Here is a 24,052-nt window from a genome sequence, read left to right on the forward strand (position 1 = left end):
ATTTTCGAACTCGGTATGTCACTAAAAAAATATTATTTTGACTATTATTAAATTTGTAAGCTGGTTTTTTGAGGAAAACACTCGGGGATTGCAATAAATCGCATTTTTTCGCCATAAACTTCACTACTGTATACTCAACTCAAAAATTTTTGGGGCATCAAAAATTGAGAATTTTCATAAGGCTAACCCCTTTCCAAAAAAAATGCAAAAAAAATGAAAGTGAAAATTTTAAGAAAAACTATTTGTTTTATGATTCTTCTTCGAAATTCAAGTCACGAAATGCTTTTGGATTTTCGAAATTCGAAAAAATGAAGGAGTTACAGCGTTTTCGACCTTGAAAATAACCTTGAATATTTACGCCCAAAAAAATAATCGATTTTTGCGAATTTTTCCAAAGAGAACTGCGAAGTATTGCTTCAACTGGCAACATAATAGGAAGAATATTTCCTCTCTAATCTTGCAAGCTTTCGGTTTATTAGAAATTCGAAACTACAAATGATTTCGAAAATTTTCGAACTCGGTATGTCACTAAAAAAATATTATTTTGACTATTATTAAATTTGTAAGCTGGTTTTTTGAGGAAAACACTCGGGGATTGCAATAAATCGCATTTTTTCGCCATAAACTTCACTACTGTATACTCAACTCAAAAATTTTTGGGGCATCAAAAATTGAGAATTTTCATAAGGCTAACCCCTTTCCAAAAAAAATGCAAAAAAAATGAAAGTGAAAATTTTAAGAAAAACTATTTGTTTTATGATTCTTCTTCGAAATTCAAGTCACGAAATGCTTTTGGATTTTCGAAATTCGAAAAAATGAAGGAGTTACAGCGTTTTCGACCTTGAAAATAACCTTGAATATTTACGCCCAAAAAAATAATCGATTTTTGCGAATTTTTCTAAAGAGAACTGCGAAGTATTGCTTCAACTGGCAACATAATAGGAAGAATATTTCCTCTCTAATCTTGCAAGCTTTCGGTTTATTAGAAATTCGAAACTACAAATGATTTCGAAAATTTTCGAACTCGGTATGTCACTAAAAAAATATTATTTTGACTATTATTAAATTTGTAAGCTGGTTTTTTGAGGAAAACACTCGGGGATTGCAATAAATCGCATTTTTCGCCATAAACTTCACTACTGTATACTCAACTCAAAAATTTTTGGGGCATCAAAAATTGAGAATATTCATAAGGCTAACCCCTTTCCAAAAAAAATGCAAAAAAAATGAAAGTGAAAATTTTAAGAAAAACTATTTGTTTTATGATTCTTCTTCGAAATTCAAGTCACGAAATGCTTTTGGATTTTCGAAATTCGAAAAAATGAAGGAGTTACAGCGTTTTCGACCTTGAAAATAACCTTGAATATTTACGCCCAAAAAAATAATCGATTTTTGCGAATTTTTCCAAAGAGAACTGCGAAGTATTGATTCAACTGGCAACATAATGGGAAGAATATTTCCTCTCTAATCTTGCAAGCTTTCGGTTTATTAGAAATTCGAAACTACAAATGATTTCGAAAATTTTCGAACTCGGTATGTCACTAAAAAAATATTATTTTGACTATTATTAAATTTGTAAGCTGGTTTTTTGAGGAAAACACTCGGGGATTGCAATAAATCGCATTTTTTCGCCATAAACTTCACTACTGTATACTCAACTCAAAAATTTTTGGGGCATCAAAAATTGAGAATTTTCATAAGGCTAACCCCTTTCCAAAAAAAATGCAAAAAAAATGAAAGTGAAAATTTTAAGAAAAACTATTTGTTTTATGATTCTTCTTCGAAATTCAAGTCACGAAATGCTTTTGGATTTTCGAAATTCGAAAAAATGAAGGAGTTACAGCGTTTTCGACCTTGAAAATAATCTTGAATATTTACGCCCAAAAAAATAATCGATTTTTGCGAATTTTTCCAAAGAGAACTGCGAAGTATTGCTTCAACTGGCAACATAATAGGAAGAATATTTCCTCTCTAATCTTGCAAGCTTTCGGTTTATTAGAAATTCGAAACTACAAATGATTTCGAAAATTTTCGAACTCGGTATGTCACTAAAAAAATATTATTTTGACTATTATTAAATTTGTAAGCTGGTTTTTTGAGGAAAACACTCGGGGATTGCAATAAATCGCATTTTTTCGCCATAAACTTCACTACTGTATACTAAACTCAAAAATTTTTGGGGCATCAAAAATTGAGAATTTTCATAAGGCTAACCCCTTTCCAAAAAAAATGCAAAAAAAATGAAAGTGAAAATTTTAAGAAAAACTATTTGTTTTATGATTCTTCTTCGAAATTCAAGTCACGAAATGCTTTTGGATTTTCGAAATTCGAAGAAATGAAGGAGTTACAGCGTTTTCGACCTTGAAAATAACCTTGAATATTTACGCCCAAAAAAATAATCGATTTTTGCGAATTTTTCCAAAGAGAACTGCGAAGTATTGCTTCAACTGGCAACATAATAGGAAGAATATTTCCTCTCTAATCTTGCAAGCTTTCGGTTTATTAGAAATTCGAAACTACAAATGATTTCGAAAATTTTCGAACTCGGTATGTCACTAAAAAAATATTATTTTGACTATTATTAAATTTGTAAGCTGGTTTTTTGAGGAAAACACTCGGGGATTGCAATAAATCGCATTTTTTCGCCATAAACTTCACTACTGTATACTCAACTCAAAAATTTTTGGGGCATCAAAAATTGAGAATTTTCATAAGGCTAACCCCTTTCCAAAAAAAATGCAAAAAAAATGAAAGTGAAAATTTTAAGAAAAACTATTTGTTTTATGATTCTTCTTCGAAATTCAAGTCACGAAATGCTTTTGGATTTTCGAAATTCGAAAAAATGAAGGAGTTACAGCGTTTTCGACCTTGAAAATAACCTTGAATATTTACGCCCAAAAAAATAATCGATTTTTGCGAATTTTTCCAAAGAGAACTGCGAAGTATTGCTTCAACTGGCAACATAATAGGAAGAATATTTCCTCTCTAATCTTGCAAGCTTTCGGTTTATTAGAAATTCGAAACTACAAATGATTTCGAAAATTTTCGAACTCGGTATGTCACTAAAAAAATATTATTTTGACTATTATTAAATTTGTAAGCTGGTTTTTTGAGGAAAACACTCGGGGATTGCAATAAATCGCATTTTTTCGCCATAAACTTCACTACTGTATACTCAACTCAAAAATTTTTGGGGCATCAAAAATTGAGAATTTTCATAAGGCTAACCCCTTTCCAAAAAAAATGCAAAAAAAATGAAAGTGAAAATTTTAAGAAAAACTATTTGTTTTATGATTCTTCTTCGAAATTCAAGTCACGAAATGCTTTTGGATTTTCGAAATTCGAAAAAATGAAGGAGTTACAGCGTTTTCGACCTTGAAAATAATCTTGAATATTTACGCCCAAAAAAATAATCGATTTTTGCGAATTTTTCCAAAGAGAACTGCGAAGTATTGCTTCAACTGGCAACATAATAGGAAGAATATTTCCTCTCTAATCTTGCAAGCTTTCGGTTTATTAGAAATTCGAAACTACAAATGATTTCGAAAATTTTCGAACTCGGTATGTCACTAAAAAAATATTATTTTGACTATTATTAAATTTGTAAGCTGGTTTTTTGAGGAAAACACTCGGGGATTGCAATAAATCGCATTTTTTCGCCATAAACTTCACTACTGTATACTAAACTCAAAAATTTTTGGGGCATCAAAAATTGAGAATTTTCATAAGGCTAACCCCTTTCCAAAAAAAATGCAAAAAAAATGAAAGTGAAAATTTTAAGAAAAACTATTTGTTTTATGATTCTTCTTCGAAATTCAAGTCACGAAATGCTTTTGGATTTTCGAAATTCGAAGAAATGAAGGAGTTACAGCGTTTTCGACCTTGAAAATAACCTTGAATATTTACGCCCAAAAAAATAATCGATTTTTGCGAATTTTTCCAAAGAGAACTGCGAAGTATTGCTTCAACTGGCAACATAATAGGAAGAATATTTCCTCTCTAATCTTGCAAGCTTTCGGTTTATTAGAAATTCGAAACTACAAATGATTTCGAAAATTTTCGAACTCGGTATGTCACTAAAAAAATATTATTTTGACTATTATTAAATTTGTAAGCTGGTTTTTTGAGGAAAACACTCGGGGATTGCAATAAATCGCATTTTTTCGCCATAAACTTCACTACTGTATACTCAACTCAAAAATTTTTGGGGCATCAAAAATTGAGAATTTTCATAAGGCTAACCCCTTTCCAAAAAAAATGCAAAAAAAAATGAAAGTGAAAATTTTAAGAAAAACTATTTGTTTTATGATTCTTCTTCGAAATTCAAGTCACGAAATGCTTTTGGATTTTCGAAATTCGAAAAAATGAAGGAGTTACAGCGTTTTCGACCTTGAAAATAACCTTGAATATTTACGCCCAAAAAAATAATCGATTTTTGCGAATTTTTCCAAAGAGAACTGCGAAGTATTGCTTCAACTGGCAACATAATAGGAAGAATATTTCCTCTCTAATCTTGCAAGCTTTCGGTTTATTAGAAATTCGAAACTACAAATGATTTCGAAAATTTTCGAACTCGGTATGTCACTAAAAAAATATTATTTTGACTATTATTAAATTTGTAAGCTGGTTTTTTGAGGAAAACACTCGGGGATTGCAATAAATCGCATTTTTTCGCCATAAACTTCACTACTGTATACTCAACTCAAAAATTTTTGGGGCATCAAAAATTGAGAATTTTCATAAGGCTAACCCCTTTCCAAAAAAAATGCAAAAAAAATGAAAGTGAAAATTTTAAGAAAAACTATTTGTTTTATGATTCTTCTTCGAAATTCAAGTCACGAAATGCTTTTGGATTTTCGAAATTCGAAAAAATGAAGGAGTTACAGCGTTTTCGACCTTGAAAATAACCTTGAATATTTACGCCCAAAAAAATAATCGATTTTTGCAAATTTTTCCAAAGAGAACTGCGAAGTATTGCTTCAACTGGCAACATAATAGGAAGAATATTTCCTCTCTAATCTTGCAAGCTTTCGGTTTATTAGAAATTCGAAACTACAAATGATTTCGAAAATTTTCGAACTCGGTATGTCACTAAAAAAATATTATTTTGACTATTATTAAATTTGTAGGCTTGTTTTTTGAGGAAAACACTCGGGGATTGCAATAAATCGCATTTTTTCGCCATAAACTTCACTACTGTATACTCAACTCAAAAATTTTTGGGGCATCAAAAATTGAGAATTTTCATAAGGCTAACCCCTTTCCAAAAAAAATGCAAAAAAAATGAAAGTGAAAATTTTAAGAAAAACTATTTGTTTTATGATTCTTCTTCGAAATTCAAGTCACGAAATGCTTTTGGATTTTCGAAATTCGAAAAAATGAAGGAGTTACAGCGTTTTCGACCTTGAAAATAACCTCGAATATTTACGCCCAAAAAAATAATCGATTTTTGCGAATTTTTCCAAAGAGAACTGCGAAGTATTGCTTCAACCGGCAACATAATAGGAAGAATATTTCCTCTCTAATCTTGCAAGCTTTCGGTTTATTAGAAATTCGAAACTACAAATGATTTCGAAAATTTTCGAACTCGGTATGTCACTAAAAAAATATTATTTTGACTATTATTAAATTTGTAAGCTTGTTTTTTGAGGAAAACACTCGGGGATTGCAATAAATCGCATTTTTTCGCCATAAACTTCACTACTGTATACTCAACTCAAAAATTTTTGGGGCATCAAAAATTGAGAATTTTCATAAGGCTAACCCCTTTCCAAAAAAAATGCAAAAAAAATGAAAGTGAAAATTTTAAGAAAAACTATTTGTTTTATGATTCTTCTTCGAAATTCAAGTCACGAAATGCTTTTGGATTTTCGAAATTCGAAAAAATGAAGGAGTTACAGCGTTTTCGACCTTGAAAATAACCTTGAATATTTACGCCCAAAAAAATAATCGATTTTTGCGAATTTTTCCAAAGAGAAATGCGAAGTATTGCTTCAACTGGCAACATAATAGGAAGAATATTTCCTCTCTAATCTTGCAAGCTTTCGGTTTATTAGAAATTCGAAACTACAAATGATTTCGAAAATTTTCGAACTCGGTATGTCACTAAAAAAATATTATTTTGACTATTATTAAATTTGTAAGCTTGTTTTTTGAGGAAAACACTCGGGGATTGCAATAAATCGCATTTTTTCGCCATAAACTTCACTACTGTATACTCAACTCAAAAATGTTTGGGGCATCAAAAATTGAGAATTTTCATAAGGCTAACCCCTTTCCAAAAAAAATGCAAAAAAAATGAAAGTGAAAATTTTAAGAAAAACTATTTGTTTTATGATTCTTCTTCGAAATTCAAGTCACGAAATGCTTTTGGATTTTCGAAATTCGAAAAAATGAAGGAGTTACAGCGTTTTCGACCTTGAAAATAACCTTGAATATTTACGCCCAAAAAAATAATCGATTTTTGCGAATTTTTCCAAAGAGAACTGCGAAGTATTGCTTCAACCGGCAACATAATAGGAAGAATATTTCCTCTCTAATCTTGCAAGCTTTCGGTTTATTAGAAATTCGAAACTACAAATGATTTCGAAAATTTTCGAACTCGGTATGTCACTAAAAAAATATTATTTTGACTATTATTAAATTTGTAAGCTTGTTTTTTGAGGAAAACACTCGGGGATTGCAATAAATCGCATTTTTTCGCCATAAACTTCACTACTGTATACTCAACTCAAAAATTTTTGGGGCATCAAAAATTGAGAATTTTCATAAGGCTAACCCCTTTCCAAAAAAAATGCAAAAAAAATGAAAGTGAAAATTTTAAGAAAAACTATTTGTTTTATGATTCTTCTTCGAAATTCAAGTCACGAAATGCTTTTGGATTTTCGAAATTCGAAAAAATGAAGGAGTTACAGCGTTTTCGACCTTGAAAATAACCTTGAATATTTACGCCCAAAAAAATAATCGATTTTTGCGAATTTTTCCAAAGAGAACTGCGAAGTATTGCTTCAACTGGCAACATAATAGGAAGAATATTTCCTCTCTAATCTTGCAAGCTTTCGGTTTATTAGAAATTCGAAACTACAAATGATTTCGAAAATTTTCGAACTCGGTATGTCACTAAAAAAATATTATTTTGACTATTATTAAATTTGTAAGCTTGTTTTTTGAGGAAAACACTCGGGGATTGCAATAAATCGCATTTTTTCGCCATAAACTTCACTACTGTATACTCAACTCAAAAATTTTTGGGGCATCAAAAATTGAGAATTTTCATAAGGCTAACCCCTTTCCAAAAAAAATGCAAAAAAAATGAAAGTGAAAATTTTAAGAAAAACTATTTGTTTTATGATTCTTCTTCGAAATTCAAGTCACGAAATGCTTTTGGATTTTCGAAATTCGAAAAAATGAAGGAGTTACAGCGTTTTCGACCTTGAAAATAACCTTGAATATTTACGCCCAAAAAAATAATCGATTTTTGCGAATTTTTCCAAAGAGAACTGCGAAGTATTGCTTCAACTGGCAACATAATAGGAAGAATATTTCCTCTCTAATCTTGCAAGCTTTCGGTTTATTAGAAATTCGAAACTACAAATGATTTCGAAAATTTTCGAACTCGGTATGTCACTAAAAAAATATTATTTTGACTATTATTAAATTTGTAAGCTGGTTTTTTGAGGAAAACACTCGGGGATTGCAATAAATCGCATTTTTTCGCCATAAACTTCACTACTGTATACTCAACTCAAAAATTTTTGGGGCATCAAAAATTGAGAATTTTCATAAGGCTAACCCCTTTCCAAAAAAAATGCAAAAAAAATGAAAGTGAAAATTTTAAGAAAAGCTATTTGTTTTATGATTCTTTTCGAAATTCAAGTCACGAAATCTATAGAAGCTTCAACAATATCCAATTCACATAAATCGATTTTATTGCATTTTTTTATTTTAATTATGCGATTTTGAGCTTGTTTTTTGTGGAAAACACTCGAAAGAGTTACGGCGTTTTAGACATTGAAAAATTCCTTAAAATTTTTTTGTTTGCATTCATTTATTTAAGATAGAACATAAGTTACATTGAGGTTTATAAATAAAAAAGAATAAACATTGGGGTTTATAAATTAAAAGGAATAAAAATCTAGTATTAAAGAAATATTGGGTTGCCAAAAAAGTAATTGCGGATTTTTTTAAAAGAAAGTAAATTAAGTAAATTTTTTATAAATGCATTTTTTATAAATGCATTAAAAAAAAGAATGAACTTTAATCAAATATACTTTTTTTATACTTTTTTTCTAAAGCAAGCTAAAAGTACAAGCTGATAACTGACAGAAGAAAGAATGCAATTACAGAGTCACAGGCTGTGAAAAAAAATTGCAAACGCCGACTATATGAAAAATCCGCAATTACTCCTTGGGCAACCCAATACATTTTGGTTTTAATTACATTTAGGGAAAAAATACATTTGGGTATAAATTATATGCTGGTATAAATAAACAAAATATATAATGATATAAAAATGATCAATAAAAATTAAACAAATTTAATTAAAAAACATTTAGACATTCTAAAATTATTTAAACATATAAATTAAAATTTTTGTAAAAATTTTGTAATTAGTAGGCTTTATTATTTTATTGTAGTTAAGGTGCACGTAACCCATAAATCTTGTTGTGTGGTAATGCGTAAACGAATAGTTCCGGTGAAAAATTGCCTTTCTGAAACTATGCTCCTCCGCCTTAGGGTAATATTTTTCTACCTCTACTGTATCTTGCGATGTCTATGGGGCCTGTTTAATAATACTCTTGTACAAAAACTGCTGAGCATTTACATTGAGAATGGAACCTAAGCAGAGACCATATAGAAAATTAGTACATAACGATATCATATATGTCCCGTCTTCTTAAACCATACATGTAACATTTTATAGTGTTACATAGGAAGTTTAAAAATCTGTGGAAGGTAGAGCAATTTCAAATTAACATAGATTTTATTGTATATTTGGATATGAATTATGCGGTTTGGAGCATGTTTTTTAAGGAAAACAGTACATCTTCGTAGATAAATTTTACAAGCAATAGAGCGGTGTAAACCATCACAAAAATAAAACTGTCCAAAAGCAATCTGGCAGCACTCATTACTGGTTTAAAGCATCTTTGTGTTATTTATGGATTATTCGGGGCGTATCGTCGACCGAATGGTATCTTGTTCCAAACGCTATTTTTTACTTTTTTTTAACACTTTTTAAGGTTTAAGAATTTTTAAGAAATTTTGACGTGTCTCTCTTATTTTTGGAGATATTGAGATGTAAGTAAGTAAAATACGGTGAAGTCCCAATTTAAATTCCTGGGTCCAGAAAAAGCTTAATTATCACGCCTTTTTCCTGCAATTTGGAACAGTGAGTTGTATTAGACCCCTCAATAGCCGTGTCAACATTGTCCATCTTAGATCATATTGAGATATAGTCGGATTATAGACCGGTCTATCAATTAAAGATTCTTTTCCCGAATTTAATTAGTTTTCTCATGTTATATATTTAGTAAGAAAAATCTAATTTGTTCATAATAAAAACTCATTAAAATTAAAATATTTAAATTATTTTTATTTAAATAATAATTTTCTAAAATGGGGGTAGAACACATATCCAATGTAGAAAACTATGGTAATTCAATGCAATATTGGTACACATATTGTACCACGTAATATAAAGCTCCAAAAATGGTAAAAAAAAATTGGAGTGGAACAAAACACCAATTAATTATTTTTAAGAAAATAAGATATAAATCATTCATTTCTAAATATGGAAAAGCTCAAAAATTTAATTGAAATGTGTGAACATGATAACATTAACAAATAAAAAGGCATTAAGTTCGGCCGGGCCGAACTTTAAATACCACCTGCGGAGTATATGTAAATACCACCTGCGGAGTATATGTAAACCACCTTTTGTAGTAATCCGGTGAAAAATGCATAATTTATGCCCCCATGGCAGCTTTATTGGAATATGGTCCGATTTGGACCAAATTTGAGCGAAATCGGATTATAAATGTGCATTTTATGGGGCCAAGACTTTAAATCGACAGAGCGGTCTATATGGCAGCTATATCCAAATCTGCACTGATATGAGCTAAATTGAAGAAGAAAGTCGAAGGGCCTTACACAACTCTGTCCCAAATTTCGGCGAAATCAAACCATAAATGCGCCTTTTATGGGCCCAAAACATTAAATTGAGAGATCAGTCTATATGGCAGCTATATCCAAATTTGGACCGATCTGGGCCAATATGAAGAAGGATATCGAAGGGCCTAGCACAACTCACTGTCACAAATTTTGGAAAAATCGGACAATAAATGCGACTTTTATGGGCCTCAAACCCTAAAGAGAGAGGTTGGTCTATATGACAGCTATATCCAAATCTGAACCAATTTGGGCCAAACTGAAGAAGAATGCCGAAGGGCCTGACATAACTCACGATATCAAATTTTGGCGAGATTGAACAATAAATGCGCATTTTATGGGCCCAAAACCTTAAATCGAGAGATCGGTCTATATGGCAGCTATATCCAAATCTGGACCGATCTGGCCCAATTTGAAGATGGATACCGAAGGGCCTAGTACACTTCACTGTCCCATATATTGGCAAAATCGAACAATAAATGCGCCTTTTATGGACCCAAGACCTTAAATCGAAAGATCGGTCTATATGGCAGATATATACAAATCTTGACCGATCAGGGCCAAATTGAAGAAGTATGTCGACTGGTCTAAAACAACTCAATGTCTCAAAATTCAGCAAAATCGGTTAATAAATGTGGTTTTTATGGGCCTAAGACCTTAAATGGAGAAATCGGTCTATATGACAGCTATATTCAAATCTGAACCGATCTGGGCCAAATTGAAGAAGAATGTCAAATGGGCCTAATATAACCCACCGTCTTAAATTTCGGGGAAATCGGACAATGAATGCTCCTTTTATGGGCCCAAAACCTTAAATCGAGAGATCGGTCTATATGGCAGCTATATCCAAATCTGGACCGATCTGGGCCAATTTGAAGAAGGATATCGAAGGGCCTAACATAACTCACGATCTCAAATTTTGTCGAGATTGAACAATAAGTGCGCCTTTTTTGGGCCCAAAACCTTGAATCGAGAGATCGGTCTATATGGCAGCTGTATCCAAATCTGGACCAATAGGGCGAAATTGAAGAAAAATGCCGAAGGGCCTAACATAACTCATTATCTCAAATTTTGGCGAGGTCGAACAATAAATGCGCCATTTACGGGCCCAAAACCTTAAATCGAAAGATCGCTCTGTATGGCAGCTATGCCCAAATCTGGACCGATCTGGGCCAATATCGAAGGGCCCAGCACAACTCACTGTCCCAAATTTTGGAAAAATCGGACAATAAATGCGCCTTTTATGGGCCCAAGACCTTAAATCGAGAGATCGGTCTATATGGCAGCTATAACCAAATCTGAACCGATCTGGGCCAAATTGAAGAAGGATGTCGAGTGGGCTAATACAATTCACTGTCCGAAATTTCAGCAAAATCGGATAATAAATGTGGCTTTTATGGGCCTAAAACCCAAAATCGGCGAATCGGTCTATATGGGGGCTATATCAAGATATAGCCCATATTCGAACTTAACCTGCTTATGGACAAAGTATGTGCAAAGTTTTAGCTCAATATCTCTATTTGTGAAGACTGTAGCATGATTTCAACAGACAGACGGACGGACGGACAGACGGACTGACAGATGGACGGACAGACGGACGGGCATGGCTAGATCGTCTTGGGTTTTTACGCTGATCGAGAGTATATACTTTATGGGGTTGGAAATGGATATTTCGATGTGTTGCAAACGGAATGACAAAATTAATATGCCCCCATCCTTCAGTGATGGGTATAAAAAAAGGCATCCCTTTCGGACCAGTTTTGAGTAATTGATGGTCCAACTTAAAGTGTGTTTGGCTAGATTGCACATAATGGAGTATGGAACAAGATAGTATTAGGCCGACGATATGAGAAATATTAAAAAGCCTACAACAAATTATTACTTATGATTTAAAGTGATGAAATTCTTTAGAATTAAATAACCTCAGTAGCCCATCGTAGGCATATTCCACTTAGTATTAGGTTCCTCATCGCCGTTACAAATCCTTAACTATCCTTTTGAAACATCGCATTGCAAAATGTTTTAGCACCATCTGTGAATGCACCTACTATAGCACTTTTCGTAGTAGGCGCCATTGTGTGATACATATAAGCCCCCCAAAATGAAAATAAATACACTCACACATAGGCAAAAAATTCATAGGTACCCATATATAACCATTAAAATCCTGGAAAATTTTGTTATCTCACATACATACCTAAATGTTTATCCTTGTCATCGCACATATTTCGGCCACCCTGACAACGTCTCTTGCGGACGGCCACAACAACAACAAATAGCACAGCTATGCCCACAGTGAAAAGTGTTCCAGTCAAAAGAGCAGCAATGGGAAGGATTGACAAACCCATACGTCCATCTGAAATGTACACCAAAGATAGAAAACCACGAATGAATGAGTGAGTGAACAAAAGGACGACAACGGCAAATTAAAATGAAATTTAAAAATCAAAATAACATTTTCTATGCTAAACACATACTTAAAGCACTTCTCTAATAATATTTTCCCTGCAATCCATACAAAATTTTTATTCCAGTCAACCCAAAGAGACCGAAAGAAAAAAGTTAAATCACCGAAAAAATTTTTATTCAGTTATGACAAAAAAAGGACATTCAAAAACAGATTTTGTTTTCAATTCCTTGGGAGTTTTTGCCATGGCATGTGTTCAATTGTGAAAGCTTTCGTCTGTGTGTGTACGTGTGGGTGTACTCTACTCTGGGAGTGGTATTTGTTGCTATTAAATGGGATTAAGTTTTAGTTGATGAGGGTTGGGTGGGCGAGGTGTTTGTTTGAGAGAATCAGTGTTGCCATTATGATGTTTTTCAGATATAATCAGGCAGATAAAATTGGAACTAGATCATATGATGGATAAATAAAAAAATATACTTGGACCTAGCTAATTACAATAAATATAGAATATTTTTTTTTTTTTAAATTTTTATTTTTTTTTTTATTTTTCTGCGCTTAACACAAATTAATTATTATTGGCAAGCAAATTTAGTGATGCATAATTCATTAACAATAATCTATTTTAAGTAAATATTTTCTCTAGATTCCGAAATCTATCGGAGTAGCTAAATCCATCGGTGTAGTCCTCTGCAATCTTCTTCTGAGGTATCAAAGTTGTTTACGATATTTCTCAAGTCTCGATTTGCATGGTCCTGAAGTTTATTGACATCTATCCGAGCGTTGAGTGATATTTCGGTCTCAATTGTATTTACTCCTAGATCTCTATGAAGGTCAGTATTTCTAATGTACCAAGGAGCATTGACTATAGTACCCAAAATCATATTTTGGGTTTTTATACCCACCACCGTGGGTTAGGGGGTAAATTCACTTTACAGCCTTCAAAAATTTAAATATTGAGCTGAAATTTGACACAGATATGTCTTTTTTATGCACGCTAGCTAAGATCTTGAACGGGCCAAATCACACCATATTTGGATATAGCTGCTATATAGACCGATCTGCCGATAAAGGGTCTAATGACCAAAAATGCTTTATTTTTTATCCGAATTCGCTGAAAGTTGAATGAGTGAGTAGCTTAAGGCTTCCCGACATCTGACCCAAATAAGGTTCAGATCGGATTATAGTTGAATATAGCTGTCATATATACCGATCTGCCGACAAAGGGTCTGAAGCCCTTTATTTATTAGCCGATTTCGATGAAATAGTGGGTTAATTTAAGCTTCCTAACATCTGAACTAAATGTGGTAATGATCGGACCATATCTAGATATAGTTGCCATATAGACCGATCTCCGATAATGGGTCTGAAGCCCATAAAAGCTTTATTTTTCAACCTTTTTCGCTGAAATTTCAAACAGTGAGTAGTTTTAGGCCACACACCTTCTGACCCAAATGTGGTAAAGATCGGATTGTATTTAGATATAGTTGTCATATAGCGTCTGAAGCTCATAAAAGCTTTATTTATTGCCCGATTTTGTTGAAATTTTGGAATAAAAATTTCAACACTGACTTATATTTATTAGACTACTCAATGCTTGTGCCGAATTTGGTTGCATAAGTTATCCAATTTTCACCGGATTGTGACGAAAAGGGGTTTACATATATACCCGAGGTGGTGGGTATACAAATGTTCGGCCAGACCGAACTTAATGCCTTTTTACTTGTTTCTATTTTCGTTTCAGCTACACAGCCTGAAAGCTGGATACCGTAAGTCCATATTGGTTTTATAATCTACTAGCCAAACCGGACATGCTCCGCTGCGCCTTTTTTATCTCTCTAATATCTTTTTAGGGTGGGGACACTTTGCCCTGAAAGCGGATATCGAATTCGTGCCATTGTAGCCTATAACGCTGAACGTGTTCCCGCTGGGTACATGGACCCAAATTTTAATACCATATACGTTTCCTGGTCTACAATGCCTTTCATTTGATACCCTTATCGTGCCCATCGAACCACTTTAGGAAATTGGTGGCGTTTTTGGTGTAAGGGGGAGTGTCCGCCTCCACCTGATATCTAAAAATAATTATAAAGCCTATGTTTTCTTCCAGGCATACGTACACAATCTATGAACATTAAAAAAAAAATCGGCCCGAATACCTTTCATTTGTGTCCCATATTAAAAAGAACGTCCAATATGTCTGTTTGGGGGAGTTTTGGGGTTGGGGTGGCCCGATGGGTACTTCGAATTTTAATACCACATTCGTATTCTTCACTCCAATACCTTTCATCTGATGCCTATATTGTCCCGATCGGTTCACTTTTGATTTTGGATTGTGTTTTTGGCAGAAGGGGGAAGGTCCGTCACAAGCGCTAGAACAGCTGCGTCATCGTCAAACTTGACAATCGTTGCATTGGTTGGATTTGGCATGTCTCTTGCATGTAGCAAGTTTCATAAGGGGCCAAGGACACTACCGTGTGGATCACCTGCATATATTGGTTTTAGGTTGATATATTCTTTATCTAGTTTTACACGAAAGTAGCGATCGTTCAAAGAATTAAACACCAAACCGATGGCTTTGGTGCAGGCACATCCTCCTGCAGAGACAAAGAAGGAAATCTGGTAACTGACACAGACAACATGCTGAGGATATGGAAAGAACATTTTAGCCAACTGGCACACTAATCACAAGAGAGCACATGCTACTCGACTATGCCGACGATATCGATTTAAGACGAAATGGATGGTTTCCACTCCCAAAAAGCCTTGCACAACCAAGCAGATAAAGAACATGACACCAGTTTTGAGATAAAGCGAAGAATAATACTGGCAAACAGATGCTATTATACTTTTGACTAAGTAAGCAGTTTAGAAACAAGGCCACCTCTCGACAGACAAAGACTATACTTTACAAGACACTGATACTACCCGTGCTGTTATATGGTTCTGAAGCATGGGTACTTGTGAAAGCAGATGAGGCAGCGCTTGGAGTATTTGAGAGAAAGATTCTTCGTAAAATATATGGACCAGTTTGCGTTAACGGGGAATATAGGCGACGTATGAACCACGAGCTGTATGACGACGTTAGCATAGTTACACGCATCAAAATACAACGGCTGCGTTGGCTAGGTCATGTTGTCTGAATGGATGAAAAAGCTCCAGCAAAGAAGTCTTTTGAAGGCAAACACGGTGGTACACGCAAACCGGGAAGACCAAAAGCCCGATGGAAAGATCAAGCTGTGGGAGACACCTCGAAGAGATTTTAGAATGAGCGCAGAAGATCGAGGCGCTTGGAACGCTATTCTACGTTCGGCTAGTGGAAGAAATATTTTGTCATAGCCAATTGAAGTAAAAAGTAAAAGTAAGTATATTAAAATAAAATATTACAAAATGAAATTAAATAATTATATTGAATGAAATAAAAATATTTAAAAAAAATTAAAAAAGGGAAAAAAAGTAAAATGGCTTTAAGTTTGACCGGGCCGAACTTTGAATACCCACCACCTCACATACAAACCGATCTGAACCATAAAAGACACGAAAGTCGAAAAGAGTAATATAAGTTACTGCGTCAAATTTCAACGAAATCGGATAATAAATGCGCTTTTTATAGGGCCAAGACTTTAAACTGAGAGTTTGTTCTATATGGTATCTATAACCAAATCTGGACCAATCTGGACCAAATTAAACAAGGTTTTAAAAATCATCTTATTTTATTATAACTCCACTACCATATCCGTAGTTATATCGTAATAGGAGCTGGTCTCGATCATATTTTATCCAGGTCCCGAGAACTCATATACAAGTAACATTTGCAGACAATAAATCTGCTTTTTATGGGATTAAGACCCTAAATTGGAACATCGGTCTATATGACAGGTACAGGTGTATAACTATATAGTCCGATCTGACTCACATTTGGACGGATGTTGGGGGGCTTAAAACATCTCACTGTTTTAAATTTCAATGAAATCGGGTAATAAATAAAGCTTTTATGGACTTTAGACACTTTATCGGGAGATCGGTCTGTATGGCAGCTATATCTAACTGTAGTTCGATTTGATTCATACTTAAGTCAGATATCAGGAGGCTTAAGATAACACTCTGTTTCAAATTTCAGCGAAATCGGATACAAAATAAAGCTTTTATGGGCTTCAGTCCCTTTATCGTGAGATCGGTCTATATGGCAGCTATATCCAAATATAGTCCGATCGGAACCATATTTGAGTCGGATGTCGGGAGACATTAATCCACTCACTACTTCAAATTTCAGCGAAATCGGGTATCAATTGCGGCTTTTATGGGCTTAAGGCCCTTAATCGGCAGATCGGTCTATATGACAGCTATATCTTAATATAATCCGATCTGAACCATATTTAAGTCGAATATTGAAAGGCTAAGAACCATTAAAAATTTCAGCGAAATCCGGTAATAATGGCGGGTTTTATGGTAAATTAGGTGAAAATTGTGGCTTCTAGAGATTAAAAAAGTCAAATCCTGGGACGGGTTTATATGGATGCTATATGAGTTTATAAACCTATTTGGATCATACTTTGCGCATATCTTTGAAATTAAGACGGATGTCTGTGTGCAAATTAAAATTGAAGTTTCTAGGAGCTCAAGATGTCCAATCTGGAGATCGGTTTGTATTGTGGCTATATCAGTTTATAGACCGATTCGGATCATCCTTGGCACATATTTTGAAAGTAATAACAGAAGTCTTTGTGCTTAATTTCAGCCAAATCAGATGAAAATTGATGCTTCTAGGGGCTCAAGGAAACAAAACTGGCGATCGGTCTATATGAGGGCGATATCCAAATCCTAACCGATATGGTCCATTTTCAATAAGAATATCGAGGGGCCTAACACAACTCACTGTCCTAAGTTTGAGCGTAATCAGACAAAAAATTGAGCCTTTTATGGGCCCAAGACCTTAAAACGAGACATCGGTTCCTATGGCATATGGACCGATATCCAAATCTGGACCGATCTGGGCCAAACTGCAGAAGGATGTCGAGCGGGCTAACACAACCTACTGTCGAAAATTTTATCAAAATTGGATAATAAATGTGGCTTTTATGGGCCTAAGAAAATAAATCGGCAGATCGGTATATAAAAGAGATATTGGGTTGCCCAAAAAGTAATTGCGGATTTTTCATATAGTCGGCGTTGACAAATTTTTTCACAGCTTGTGACTCTGTAATTGCATTCTTTCTTCTGTCAGATATCAGCTGTTACTTTTAGCTTGCTTTAGAAAAAAAGTGTAAAAAAAGTATATTTGATTTAAGTTCATTCTAAGTTTTATTAAAAATGCATTTACTTTCTTTTAAAAAATCCGCAATTACTTTTTGGGCAACCCAATATATCAAGATATATTGCGATATAGCCCATCTTCGAACTTAACCTGTCTATGGAAAAAAAGGATCTGTACAAAGTTTCAGCTCAATATTTCTATTTTTGAAGACTGTAGCGTGATTTCTACAGACAGACGGATGGCAGGATATGGCAAGATCGTCTTAGATTTTTACGACAAGAATATTTATACTTTCTAAGGTCGGAAATGGATATTTCGATGTGTTGCAAACGGAATGACATACTGAATATACCCTATATGGCGGTGGTTATAAAAAAAACAATTAAAAAACAAACTAATCAAAATTCTATAAGAGAATAAAGAAATAAAAAAAAATCATGTAAAATAAAAGAAATAAAAGAACAAATTTTAAAAAGAGTCATGCTTTAAATTTGAAGCAAAAAGAGCCTCTTTGTGCTGAACAATATTTATTTTTGGCAACATTGCTTCAACCATTCTGGCATAGTTTTACGCTTGTAGCTCAACAATCTTTTTATATGTGATTGTATGTATTGGTGTGCTTAAGGATTGGCTTGTGCCAGATTTTCTGGTATCAACAGTTCCCTTTTTTTCGGTTGCTTTCAATGAAAAGGATTTCTCTGGGAAAATTATCCTTTAATAATTTGTTGGCTGACAGTGTTAGTATGTATGGTGAGTATCCATACATACTAAAAATAACTGGAGTGGGAAATAAAAACTAAAACCATTAAGATTTAATGTGGCATATGTTATTCCACGTTTGCTGTTGCTGCTGTCACTGCTACCGCCTCCGTTGCCAATGTTGTTGATGTCATTATTTTGGGTCTGATGTTTGACGATGAGACCGAAAATGAATGAACGAATATGGCCGGAGTGTGGTGATGGTATATTTCGAATGACTTCTGTTTTAATGATATTTACTCTTTCCTTTTGTGGTAAACTTTGTGTTGCCACGCTGATGGTGATGAATTATACGTTTTTAATCCCTAACTATTTGTTATATGTGTAAACACATATAACCGAAACTCACATGCACACACACAACAATATACGATATAAAAACTCATACTCATGTATTTAGTTTATTTACATTGGCTCGAAGTTATAAAGCAATAAAACATTTAATTTCACTAAAATAATAACGCTTGAAATCGCTCTGAGTGGGATTTAAAACTTATGATTACACAGATTACCACATAATGTACATGTATGTTACCACACCATGTAGTTTAATTCAAACAGGATAAATGCCGCTCAGAAACCGGGATCCTTTTTTAAGCACCACAATATATTGAATTTAAAATATTATTTAAACTTAACTTTGGCATTTAGTTAATGGCCGTTAAAAATTATTTTCGAACTTGCCGCATTTTTTCGCTACGAAATTTGACAAAACACCATATCTCGAAAATACCAATTTTACAGAAGAGCGAAAAACACATAAAATAGCATAGAAAACTTTTTGTGTATTAATTTAAGCAAATATGGACAGATAGTAAGAAAGCCTTTAAAGGTTTTTTAACACCAGTTTTAAAAATTTCAGCACTAACCGTTAAAAAAAATAGTAATTATAAATGTGATGTTTTGTCAAATTTAATAAAAAACGAGTTCAAAATGCTTGAAATCCTTCGTAATTTCGTATTTCTAATAAACATTGCAAGATTATGTGGGAAATACTCTTCCCATTATGTTGCCGGTTGAAGCAATACTTCAAAGTTTTTTTTTTTGGAATAATTCGCAAAAGTAAATTTTTTTGGGCGTAAATATTCAAGGTAATTTTCAAGGTCGAAAACGCTGTCACTCCTTCACCACTACTGTGGTATTATAACTTAGTGCATTTGATTATAACACCTTAAAGGAAAAGAGGTAGACCCATAAATAAGTATACCGATCGACTCAGAATCACTCCGATCAACTCCGACTTCTACTCCAGGGAAAATTGCTCTACTCCGACCCCGCAACCCTGGTTGCGACTGCTGGCACCTTCTGGAGTTCGTTAGATGAGTATAATGCTCTTGACAGTTCATTCACTTTTTATACCCCCCACCATAGGATGGGGGTATACCAATCTCGTCATTTCGTTTGAAACAGCTCGAAATATTCGCCTAAGATCCATAAAGAATATTTATTCTTGATCGTTATGACATTTTAAGTCGATGTAGCTTTGTCCGTCCGTCTGTCGAAAGCACGCTAACTTTCGAAGGGGTAGAGCTAGGTGCTCCAAATTTTGCATGATTACTTCTTATTAATGCAGGTCAGTTGGGATTGTAAATGGGCAAAATCGGTCAACGTTAAGATATAGCTCCCATATAAACCGATCTTCCGATCATAGTTCTTGAGTCACTAGAGTGCGCTATTCTTATCTGATTTGGCTAAAAGTTTGCACGATGAGTTTTCCTATGACTTCCAATTGATGTACCAAGTATGGTTCTAATCGATTTAAAAGCTGATATAGCTCCCATATAAACCAATCTCCCGAATATACTTCTTGAGCCTATAGAGGACTCAATTCTAATCCTACTTGGCTAAAAATTTTAAGAGAAATTTTCCTATAATTTCCAACAGATGTACCGAAAATGTTTCCAATCGGTCGAAAACCTGATATAGCTCCTGTATAAGCCGATGCCCCAAATATATTTCTTGAGTCGCTAGAGGGCGCAATTCTTTTCCGATTTTGCTGAAATTTTGCACGATTACTTTGCCTATGACCTCCAATAGATGTACGAAGTATGGTTCTAATCGATTCAAAAGCTGTTATACCTCCTATATAAACCGATCTCCCGAATATACTTCTTGAGCCTATAGAGCACTCAATTCTAATCCGATTTGCCTGAAATATTGTACGATATCCTATCCTATGACCTCCAAAAGATGTACCGAATGTGGTTGTAATCAGTCCAAACCCTGATCTTGCTTCCATATAAACCGATCTCTTCTTGAGTCTCTAAACTAAAAATTTCATGGGGATTTCTTGTTATTAAGCTGTTATTGTTACGGTGGCCCCCATACATACATAGAAATAAGATATTTTGCTTTCCACACCATTGGTCGTACCATGGGTTTCTTGGGGGAGGCTTCTGGCATCGAAGTACGGATTTCACGACACTTTCCTATTATATCATCGACATAAGAAGTGTTTTCATCAAGCAATTCGGTCAATCGCGTGGAGTATACCTTTGTCATCTGTTGTGTTTGCAGCTTTTCGACATCGATGTTTTGTACAGTGGCAGATTGTAAGTTTCTCGCCACGCTTAGACGGCTGCGAACCATTGCTTCATCACGATAATGATCCGAACCTTATCTCGCTTTTTGTATCGATCGTGCATTTAACACTGGATGACAGCTTTTCCTTTTATTTCAAGTTGGTATCCTTGAAATCTTGTGCTATTTACTATCATGTTTTCAGCGGCGTTCATATGTTCTCTCCTGGTGCTCATAAAATATACCCTTGGTATGTTCGTCCTTGCCTTCAGTGGAGGCATGGGCACAGATAAGATTGATATAGGAAAACATGTCTTTTATGCGGATTTTGGCTAGGCTCTCATCCACCGAAGTAAATATGGAGAGTAGGTGTGTTTTTGTCTCCGAATAACCAGTATTTGGGTCTTTGAACATAGACCTTTATTATCGGTTTATTTCGTATCTTGAAACGAGTCAATTTGGACTCTCACATGATATGTCATCTTGGCCACTGTGCTCATAAGTAACCCTGTATTTATTTCATATATTAGGAAACAAATTTCATTCTACGACGATCCTGTCCCCAGTGCTATCGTTATGTTTTTGTCCACTGTAACGTGATAACCGTCCGCTAATGTTTACATTAATCCATACAAGCATTCATATGCATGTTATTCATGTCGAGCCAGCATGCTGGACATATTTGCTTACATAAATACGCATGGCCTGTCCACATAGGCATCCCTACTTATATTGATTTCACTACAAGTGATTGACATTCAGACACACCAATGTGAAGGGCATAGAAATTGACATTTTGCTTATTGGCACAGGTGTTCGCATTGATTATCGTTACTCGACGTATATTTAACAAGACAAGTTGGATATAATTCTCAGTTGGTTGATGTAGCAATTGCTACTTAATGTCACAGCTTTCTAAGGATGATCATGAGTCATTGACATAGTCCGCAGTCAGAAAGCCTCGAAGCCCTAAGGATTTCAGCACCAACTAAAGCTATCCTTGGCATCGCGACTTGTTCGAACCCTCACGCGACTAGTCCGCATCTTGACGCTGACTTGTTTGCATCCTTATGCTGATTCGTTCGCATCTTAACGCTGACTCGTACACACATTCCCTCATGCGATTCATCCGCACCTCAAAGCTGACTTGTTTGTAACCAAACGCGACTCGTTCGCAGCTTAACGCGACTCGTCTGCGTCCTGAGGTTGACTTGTTTGCATTTTAAAGCTGATTTGTTCGCACCCTAACGCGACTCGTCCACTCCTTAACGCTGACTTTCTCGCATCCTTACGTTGTTTCGTACGCATCTTAACGCGACTCGTCCGCATGCTGACGCTGACTTGTTCGCATCCCAACGCTGATACGTTCGCACCATAACGCGATTCATCCGCACCTTAACGCTAACTTGATTGCAACCTAATGCGATTCGTTCGCATCCTTACGCGACTCGTCTGCGTCCTGAGGTTGACTCGTTCGCATCTTAAAGCTGATTCGCTCGCACCCTAACGCGACTCGTCCACACTTTAACACTGATTTTCTCGCATCCTAACGCTGATTTTTTCGCATTTTAACGCGACTCGTCCGCATCCTGAGGCTGACTCGTTCGCATCTTAAGTTTGATCAGTTCGCATTCTAATGCGACTCGTCCGCACCCTAACGCTGACTTGTTCGCATCCTAAGTCTGATACGTTCGCATTCTAACGCGACTCGCCCGCATCCTGACTCTGACTTGTTAGTGTCCAAACGCGAATTTTCTGCATCCTAAAACTGACTTGTTCGCATCCTAACGCGGTCCCCTAAGTCTTCTCGTATCTTTCCAGCTTACAGCGGTGAAACCAATAGTGCCTAAGTAATCTACCGAATCTACCCGTTCGAGTGGCTCAAGAAAAGACACTTACCGGCTAAAAGCGCCTCACTGACTGACATAAACCATCCAACACCTTGCACAAAAGAGTTTAGAACACCATCCTGAATTGTAACTACTATGGTATACTAACGATAATAACTGTTCTGCGTACCTCGAAAGAGATTTGTAAGTGTGTTATTATTTAAGGTTTGTGGGTCCTTAACGGTAAACCCTGGACGACTGTTGGCCTCTTCAGCATTTTCATGTAGTTTTATTATTTTATCGAAACTGAGCCACTGTATGTCGTCCTAGACATACCCTCTATACTAGAACTCAAGTAAATGTCTTAATCTTGTATGATATTTGTTAATAATAACTCTGTGGTATTATGGTTTTATACATTTGTTGTATGTAAATTTGAGATTTTCCTATAACAAAGTCTAAATACGGTCGCACACACCCAACCAAGCAACAGCCACATACACACATTCCCATTTCCGCAGGAATATGGAAACCATTCATACACACTCAGGCACGCGTACAAACACATATCTAGTGTACAAAACTTCATTAATCATAATTATGGTATTTTGTAGGTAATTAATCAAGAATATTGGGTTGACGCAGCAGCACCAGCCAGTCAGCCCCCAACCATCCAGCAAAAACAAAACATCAAACGTTAAGATTTATAGTTGTAAAAGCATTTAGTAAACTTAGATAATTTAAATTAAAAATAATAAATTAACTAAAGCTTGAAATGTAATTTATTAACATGGCACACGCTTCAAGTACAAGGCAAGCGACATAACCATATATGAGTAAGAAATAAAACTGAAAGGTTAGTTGTATCTACTGGCAAAGATTACAAGTAAATCAGTATTTACATGTGAGAGCTACATCATGATCAGTTAAAGAATTGGGTTTTCTAGCATTCTAAGAAATCCAACTTGGAAATCAGTATGTTGAAGGACTTCTAAGGCCAACATGTGACCAATAGTTGCAACACATTTGACATGACATTCTTAGTTTTTACATGTTCATTAAGGCGAATAATGGTTGTATATATTAATCGTTATTTGATTAATCTATTATTTGTGG

The 24,052-nt window shown here is 34.8% G+C and overlaps 1 protein-coding gene across 2 annotated transcripts in view; it reads right to left on the reverse strand.

Moving 5' to 3' along the window:
- The window catches only part of LOC106091693 (uncharacterized), an 869,146-nt gene that overhangs the window by 49,080 nt on the left and 796,014 nt on the right, over nucleotides 1-24,052 (reverse strand). For both annotated transcript variants that reach the window (XM_059363681.1, XM_059363680.1), the window contains exon 14: nucleotides 12,368-12,526. In XM_059363681.1, the coding sequence (XP_059219664.1) occupies nucleotides 12,368-12,526 (159 nt within the window). The remainder of the gene's footprint in view (nucleotides 1-12,367; nucleotides 12,527-24,052) is intronic.

Source organism: Stomoxys calcitrans, chromosome 2 (assembly GCF_963082655.1).
Source record: "Stomoxys calcitrans chromosome 2, idStoCalc2.1, whole genome shotgun sequence".
NCBI lineage: Eukaryota > Metazoa > Arthropoda > Insecta > Diptera > Muscidae > Stomoxys > Stomoxys calcitrans.